Source organism: Sipha flava, unplaced genomic scaffold, assembly GCF_003268045.1.
Source record: "Sipha flava isolate LNK unplaced genomic scaffold, YSA_version1 252_pilon_pilon, whole genome shotgun sequence".
Taxonomy (NCBI): domain Eukaryota; kingdom Metazoa; phylum Arthropoda; class Insecta; order Hemiptera; family Aphididae; genus Sipha; species Sipha flava.
Window position 1 is genome coordinate 640,688 of NW_020272904.1, and position 9,547 is coordinate 650,234.

General features: G+C 26.2%; 1 protein-coding gene across 1 annotated transcript; it reads left to right on the plus strand.

The window, feature by feature from the left end:
• Positions 1 to 1,224: 1,224 nt before the first annotated feature.
• LOC112684611 (zinc finger BED domain-containing protein 5-like) lies at positions 1,225 to 2,155 on the plus strand. Its single transcript, XM_025556220.1, has 2 exons — positions 1,225 to 1,901; positions 1,987 to 2,155. The coding sequence occupies exons 1-2, from the start codon at positions 1,762 to 1,764 to the stop codon at positions 2,096 to 2,098; spliced, it is 252 nt and encodes an 83-aa protein (XP_025412005.1). The 5' UTR covers positions 1,225 to 1,761; the 3' UTR covers positions 2,099 to 2,155.
• The last annotated feature ends 7,392 nt before the right edge of the window (positions 2,156 to 9,547 follow it).

The following is a 9,547-nucleotide window of genomic DNA, read 5'->3' on the forward strand; positions in this document are numbered from 1 at the left end:
CAAGCAGCATGGTACTGGACCGCGAGCCATAGGTATAATATTAAATATTATATATATTTAAAACATTATTATTATATATTTTTTGTTATATTTCTAATTATAATAATATTTAATCAATTTTAACTATAGTGTACAAGAAGTGTAAAATTAACGATACGATATCGAACGTAGTTTTATCTTATATAGTTCGTTAATTATTAATAGGTTCCTGTTATTTGTCATTTTTATCGTATTTATTGTGCACGGCGTGCAGGTTGCGATACATTTAATAGATCTTTCGATTTCGTAAATTAGTAAACTAATTATTTTGCGACAGTGGTTGTATGTTTATGCGTCGTTGTGTCTGTTGTGAGTTACTACGTAGTATTACATAGTGTCATAGTACATACTATTAACTACGCTACACGTAAATATGGATGCTTGGTTTCGAACTGGGTCTTGTCGTAAGACGAAGCTGTCAAGTTATGAAGGAACTAGTAGTAGTGGAACTAATAGTAGTGAGATTATTGATGTGTCAAGTTCGAATATAACAAAGAAAACTAAAATATATTTTCGTAAGTATAACTCTGATTTTTTTAAAAATTGGGTTTGTATTTTTTGGTACTGAGGAGGAGCCTATGCGGCAGTGTGTGATTTGTTTCGAAACGCTATCCAACGAATGTATGAAATTTTCAAAACTTGAAAGTTAGCTATCAACTAAACATCCTGAATGTGTAGGAAAATCTCTCTAAAATTTTTTTAATCAAGAAAAAATCTTCAAAACAAAACATAGCAAGTACCCAAGTTTCTTAAAAGCTTTCATTGTTAATCGCAAAGAAGGGGCCAGATTACACCGTGGGAGAACTTATTATTCCCGCAGCAAAAATAATAAGTAATGCTTTGTTTGATGAAAAATGTACCAAAAAAATTAATGAAATTCCGTTACCTATCAAATACGACTGTGAAAAGAAGAATTGATGAAATGTCGGAAAATTTGAAAATAGCTATTATTACTGTTTTAAAACAAAGTGAATATTTTTCACTGCAACTTGATGAAAGTACAGATGTTGCTGGAAAAGCTAATTTATTAGCTTTTGTTCGTTTTGAATTGAATGATAATATTGAAGAAGAAATACTGTTTTGCCAGTCTTTGTCGACAAAAATAACTTGCGAAGAGATTTTTAAATCTGTTGAGAGCTTTATAAAAGAGAACAAAGTAGATTGGTCAAAGTGTGTAGGTTTGACAACTGATGGGGCAGGTGCTATGTCTGGAATTCATAATGAATTAATTGCCAGAGTTAGGTAATTTGCTCCCTTAGTTCAATAAACACATTGTAGCATACATAAAGAGGCTCTTGCAGTTAAAAGTTTGGACGAGTGTCTTAAAAAAACTCTTGATGATGCAGTTAAAATCTTTAACTTTATTAAAGCAAGGCCTAAAAATTCCAAACTGTTTGGTGTTTTGTGTGATGAAATGGGAAGTGAACACAAACAGCTTCTACTTCACTGTGAAGTTCGTTGGCTGTCAAGAGGTAAAGTTTTATCAAGATTGTTTTTGCTTCGTGATGAACTTAGGGTTTTCCTTATAGAAGGGGACTATGATGGAAAACTTGCAAGTTCTTACATAAAATTGGTGACCGATAAAAACTGGTTGAAACGGTTGGTGTATTTGGCGGATATTTTTGGTGCCCTCAACGTTCTTAATTTAATTCTGCAAGACAAAGACATTCATAAGTTTTTAGTGCAAGACAAAGTTAATGCAATGATAATCAAGCTTCAACGATGTGCTCTGAAAGTAGAACAAGATTCCTTCGATGCATTCCAGTCCTACATGATTTTCTTGAAACTAACGAAGTTAAAATTGAAAAATCAATAGCTACAACTATACAAGATCACCTCAAATCTTTAGATTCCAACCTCAGGTTAATTATAATTATTTATTTTTCTTAATTACAAATCAATATTTTTTAATAGGCATACTTGAAATCATTTTTACGCTGTTTTTAGAAACTACTTCCCTAAAATTGATGAAGAAATCCAATGGATCAGAAATCCCTTTGAAGAAGATTACTTGAAAAAATTGAAAATTTCAGCAACTGAAGAAGATTCGTTGATTTAAATGTCATGTGATCAGGCTTTAAAATTGCATTTTAAAGTACACAATTAGTGCCATTCTGGTTAAATGTTCGGAAAGACTATCGAGTAATCGCTAAAATCACACTGAGAAACTTGATGGGCTTCTCGACAACTTATCTATGTGAACGTGCTTTTTCTATTTTAATTTATTTAAAAAATAGATATAGGAATAAACTGAATGTTGAGATGATTTAAGACTAAAACTATAAAGTTTTAATTCAGATGTTGACTTTTTCCTGAAGAACAAGCAATGTCAAAAATCACATTAAATTGTTTATCTTGTGATAAAGTTAAATTAAGTTTTTTTTAATAAACAATTGTTTTTTTAATTTTTTAATTTTTTAATTCCTAATAACTATATATACAAGTATATATATACATTATAATTTTATGAAAACGTATATTGGTATACTATAGGTGGGCCTCAAATATATTTTTACAAAATTAGTGGTCCGCGAAACTAAAAAGGTTGGGAACCGTTAGTTTAAACTAAATGGACCTGCAATGTTATAGTGCCGTAAAAACAGGTTATGCACATAAGCCTTGGATCTCGTACCATATTATGGGACCTCAGAAGGTCAAATGCTCAAAAATTTATAACGACAAGGGGTCTCAAGATTTAGATTTGCACACGGGCTTAGAGTAGTTGGGTTACAGCACTGTAATGTTATCTAACCACTGGGATATAAACCTCACACCCGATGAAGTAATTTAAGAGCTATGTTAAAAAAAAAATAAGATTTTGTAATATAAGACAAAATCTATATGTATACAGTTTTAGTATGCTTTTTTATTGTTTATTGTAACAAATAATTAAATTCCAAAAATCAAAAAATTGAAATTATTAAAAATTGTACACAAAAAAATAATATATTATAGTATTTATAAAATGTTGGTTATAAGAAATTCAAAGAATAAAATTATATAAATATTTTAAAAATGACAATATTTCTTTTACTTTCATATTTTTTCGTCAACTTATGTTTGTGAAAGTTTATTCACCATAACCAATTTAATTAAATCGAAGGAAAGAAATGTCTTGATCGATGAAACAATTGCTGCTTGTGTTTCACTAAGAAAGACTAAAGTTTAATTAAAATAATGTAATAAATCTGTAATTTTATTTTTTATTCTTAGAAAATATAATTATCTTTGGGCACGTGAACGGTTTTCAAAACCTTAATTGGAAAAATTTAGCACTTGAATCATAAAAGGTTTGCCCTCTATAATATATCATGAAGCCGGGTGCCTGTGTGCAATACATACACTACACATCCGTTTTTTATGGCAGTTTAGTGTACCTACATATAAATTGCATCCCGAGTCATATAAACGTACTTTTTGAAATATATTACATCCCACGAGGACGTAACTCGTGTTATTTTTTTCATTTTTGTACTTACCTAAAATTCTGGAATAAAATATTCATCATTGTAATATGCAGGATTCTCAATTAATTAACATTACATATACTTACATTGAATGTAGGTACTTTAAAAATAAGTTTTAAACCCTAACATGGTATAAATCAGTTATTATTTTAAATGTGTGTCATTTAAATTTTAAAAATTTGAAAGGGAATGATGAAATAATATATTTATATGAATTCATAATATTGCTTATGTATGCTATAATACAATGAATCTTTGAAAGTATTATATTATTATTCCCTTTGATAGTTCACGAGGTTGTTTGCTATCTTTATCAATATAGGAGTACACCATAGGTTATGAAAAAGGTAAAAATTAAAAATGGGTTGCACTTGCAATATCCTCGTAGTTAGTTTTAAAATTCTGAGGTTCTAACCAATAATACAAAATACCTTACAAACCTAGTGCATTTCATAAGGAATTTTCATTGTGTGACAAAAAATGTTTTTCTCAAAATAGTCAATGTAATATCATAGTACAACTATAGTATTACATGTTTGTTTCGCATTATTTCGCCCAATCTTTCAAAATATTGTCGACAGAGACATAATCACTGGGCGACATTTATGTCGCCTAGTTAACTAGTTAAAAAATGCACTGTACAAACCTTTTAAATACACGGATACAAAAACACAAATTTACCTAAAAAAGTAAGCGATGTTATGCTAAAATATTAAACAAAATCAGAAATATAGCTAACTTATTGTATAAATAACAATCAATAATATTATAATGCATTTTATTATTTCTACTAAACATGTTAGCGTTTAATTTTGACGTTAAATTGGCAACAATTTAAAATTATATTTCACCATTTTATGTTTACTTGTTATTTTTTTGTCATGGCTGTATTTGTTCCTACTGTAGCATAAGAACTCAAATTTCAGATCTCTACGCAAAAATATTGAGGGTTCTCAGTTAGCACAATATATATTATATAATATATTACCTATATGTGGATATGTCACTTTTAACATTCCAATTTAATTATCTCACTTTACCATAAACATATTATTAAGGCTGGGTATTAACGAGTTAAAAGTTAAAATTAAGATAAAACGTTAAGTTAATTAACTCGTTACTTTTTTCAAATTAACTTTTAAGTTAATAAGTAACTTCCTTTTAAGGTTAACGTGTTAACTTTAAGTTAATTTTATTTAAAAGTATCTAAATTAAGTTAATTTTAGTGCAAAGAATAATGTAAATTATTAAATGAGGTTTTTAGTATATTTATAATTTACTATTTTAATATGAAATTCCTGCAGACGAAATTAATAAGAAAAATAACTTGAATAGTCATTATATGGGCTATATTTTATCATTTTTTTTTATAACATTGTTATTGTACGTATAAACACTATAAACCCATGGAAATCCTAAAAATATTCTGTGAAAATAGTAAATACCATGAGAGCGAGTGTCGATGGGGGAATAATCATAAAATAACTGTGGTATAATTTCCAATTTAATTTCATTATTAAAATTGTAAATTGATTTGAGTATGAGTTCAGGACTAAGATTTATTTTAGAAAAATAGGTTTTTTGATATCTAGTTAATAATTTGATGTATCATTTTAAATTTCCCCAGTAATTTTCTTGAGCGTAAAAAAACTAATATTATGTGTGCAATTTTTTTTTTGCAAATTAGGAAATTTTAACTTTAAACTAAGTTTAAACTGCTTTTTTTTTCAAAGTTAACTTTTAACTTAACGAGTTAACGAAAAAAAAATAAGTAACTTAATTTGACTTAACTTAAACAATCCTTAACTTGCCCAGCCTTGCATATTATTATGTATTAATCATTGCTCATTGGGTATTTATTTTGCTATGCCGGATAATTAATGTACATGTATTTATGTATTGTATTCTGCAGGTTGATATTATGAGAATACATTTGGAGAAATCACACATATATGTATAGCAACATAATAAACCTAAACTAGCTGAAATTATTACATTTTAACAACCATTAAAAAATGTTATTAACTTACATAATATAACATAGTGTTTTTCGTAGTGTTCGTACTAAATATTAATTAGTAAAGATTAATGTACCTATTGAAATATATAATAAAAAAAAAAAAATTGGGTAAGGGCCGTCAGTTTGTTAAGTGAACCGTTAACGTACGGAAAACTCGGTCGCTCGAATTTCTTCAATCCGGCCTTGGTCATAACTCAATCTATTCAACTTTATTCACCCCTCGGCTTCTATTCCCATTTAAGTTACTTACTATCTACTGCTTCTTTATAATAATACTAATGAACTTGCACGCTTATCCAATCCATACAATACTTTTTCTTATATAATACATATAACCCTATATTAATTTGTTGGTAATTTTTTTAATTCATTGTTATTTTTTATATTACATTCTTCAAAATTGAGTTTTAATATATCGAATTATTATTCTCTTGAAAACCTATATTTATTTATCTATTCTAGACATCATTTTGTGACTGTATTCATGTTTATTTATAAGATGTGTTTAAGAAACTTATGTTAAAATTGACTAAAACTAAATTAATTTGAAAATAGACATTAATTAAATTTAATATTATTCTAGACATGTGTTTTAATTTGACTCGTGAAAATAGTTTTCTGGTCAATTATTTTAAACAGCTATAATGGTATTTATTATTAGTAGGCAGAATAGACAGTAGATAGTAACTCTTAACTTAATATTGTACTTCATTTCTTCGTTCAATTTATAAATTAAAATTATAGAATGTGAATATTAAAAATAAAAATATTTCTTTTATTCTTTAGATATCTTGTTTTAATGGTATTATTATGTTAATATGTAAAATAAAGAACAAAATGTTTTAATTTCACATAGTTTCAAAATTAAGCGAAACGAATACCCTATTTTCTGTTAGAATGTTAAAAAATAACATATTCGTTTTGAATACAATTCATGGTTAGGACTTAGGCATATTTAACACATAAATATTAACATACTAAAAAACGATTTTACTTTTTAACTGTCATAACAATTTCTGGTTTAAACCTAAACTAAATTATTTAAAAAAAAATCTTTATTAGAACATACTATTCTCATAATAAAAATATACGGATCAATAAATTCTATGATTATACATATAAATATTATTGAATTGGTTGCATTAAAATATTTTCAATGTAGTTTTTATTGTACGAAAAAAAACAATATTTTATTCATTAAAATAAAATCATATTAAGTAATAAAATATAACTAATACTATTGATTATTAATACGATAATACTTATAAATACTTATAGGACATATATGGCGACATTGTCTACGATTTTATCTATAATTTATTACACAGATAAAGATAAAACAATTCTATAAGACCACATTATGACATTTAATTTTGTTTTATAAAAAATATATAAGTAAAATGATAATAGTTTTATCATTTTTGGAGAACATTAAAAAAAAAAAAATCGTTCATTGTTAATCGCTCATTGTAGTATCATTTTATAGTAGTAGTTACATTACAAGAGGTTAATGGTTAATTAAATAATTAGGTATTACATGGTCAAATGTATGAACCATTAACTGTATATCATTTTGAAGTCCATTATAATTTTAAACAATGATTAGATGATAAATAATTTAAAATAACTGATAAACCAATAGTAAGTTTTTGAGTAGAAAATAAAAATAAAATTAATGAATATATGTTTTTTTCTAATTCTTAATGTATTTCTTCGGGGCATTTCAGCAGACTGTAGTTATATTCAGCCGCTCAATTTCAATGAAAATACTGGGGGTGCTGAAGCCCTTCGGCCTTTTTCATGTTCCTTAATGGTTATGGACATCCGTAAACCGTACAATTCAACAGTTACTAAAATATTTAGTAAGTATATGAATACTTCTAAATTTAAATTGTTCACTTCGATTTTATATTTTCAATGTGCGTATAACGAATTACCTGTCTGTAAACACAAATGTCTTATCACATGATCACTTTTAGATTCTGACTGAAGCGAAGGATATTATGGTTTTATAATGATGTTTGTATTTTATTTGTTAAACACTTTTTCGGATAGAAATACTGATCCAAAAGTTTTTTTTAGGACCTTTTTTAGATTTTAAATTGACATGCGGTGGTACTTTAGATAGGTACTTTTTTTAAATCTTAATAGTTTTTCTAGACGCTAGGAAAAAACTGTCCTAAAATGGTAAAAATACGCTGTAAATAAGACTTTCACGTTACAAATTTTAGTTATTTAGTCATAACTCCAAAAGTAATGTGGCTAGAAATTTGAAACTTTTACCTTATAGCAAAGATGTTTATTTTCGTATTGTATAAAAATTTATATATTTATACAATAAAACTCAAAAACTATTATGTTTTTCTATACATAATGAGTAATGAGTATATAAGTGTAAATTAACATAAACACATTTGGGGGTGCTAAGCACACCCAAGCCCCCTCCCTAAACTGCGCCTATGGTTATAGTAGATTACCAACCTATTTAAAATTTAAAACTGATTTACATAATCGTATTATATATTAAAATCTAATAAAAAAACAATATGTATTGAATGTATTATATTGATATAAATCAAAAAGATATATTATTTCAAAGAATAATTAAGGTGAATATTATAAGTTCTAAATAATATTATGTATTAAATAAAAAATTAAAAACATACGCTTGAAAATACAAAAATAGCCATTTTATAAAAAGGACAAAAATACATTTAACGAACATCGTACCTACATAAATAAATATTATTTTATAATTTTTTAAAATAAAAATATGTAAAATTATTATCAATTTGTATTGAACAAAATAGGTGAAATTCGCCTTCCATAATTCAACGAGTACTACATGTAACCTACTCGACATTTTTAGTTAAACTTAATCCGTAATATATGTGATTAAATAACAAAATTATAAGTGTATGTATAAAATAGAACGATATTATCTTTAAAATGTTTTTCAGCAATTCCACAAACCTATCAATCCATCGACAAATATATACATATACCTTGTATATAATTATATTATACAGTTTAAAATATAAGAAATGAATTGTTTCAATACTATATAGCTCTTAAATTTCCTATATTTAAAACCAGAAACACTCGATATGAATAGTAATAATAGTAATAAAATATATATTATAAAATAAATAGATAACAATTAATGATTCCAAGTAGTTATTATACATATAATTTTTTTTTTCATTATAGTCGCATAAACTACAGTCTATGCTTTGACCTTGTCTTGAGATATTAAAATTGTTTTCCGCATCAATTAGCACAGTTTGTCACATTACATATGTTCTGTTGTGGTACATGCGGTTTATACAAAAAAATGTAATAAGTATATTTTATCGTACAAAATATCAACATTTTCATTTACATACAATGATAAAATTTTAAATAATATTTTTAATATAATTATGAGTTCTACAGATAGATTGATGATTGTTAAAAAGGTGTCATTGGAAATCTGTGGATTATTTGTGGAAACTTCATCCGAGTTAATCGCAATCATGTAATATGTCACATGCATTCTGTATTTGAAAAAAAACTCCAGTCTCTTTTCATATCGAAGTTTCTAATCAATAATTTAATTAATTTTTTTCCCTAAATATTATTTTAAATTATGATACTATAGATGGATATTAAGCACAAATTTGATACAATAATATTTAAATACGGAACACAAGTTAGGTAAATTACTGTTTAAGAATCCATTTTTAACTTATATCTGAAAAGGATAGTCTTTTACCGTATATAATGATATAATACATTAATATAATCGTAAAATGGAATCATAAGTTCATGCGTTAAAAATTCGAAAATTATTCTAGTATGAGAAACGTGCCATTAAGATCACACTGAATCCAAATTGATGAAAATTCGAAAAAAAATCCATACCTACTTTTGAGATGAGCTGAATTAGATGTGAACAAGAAAACGTAGTAATACGCAAAATGAATTTTACGAACATTATGGTGGTTTATAATAATGATTTATTAAATACATGACTTTATTT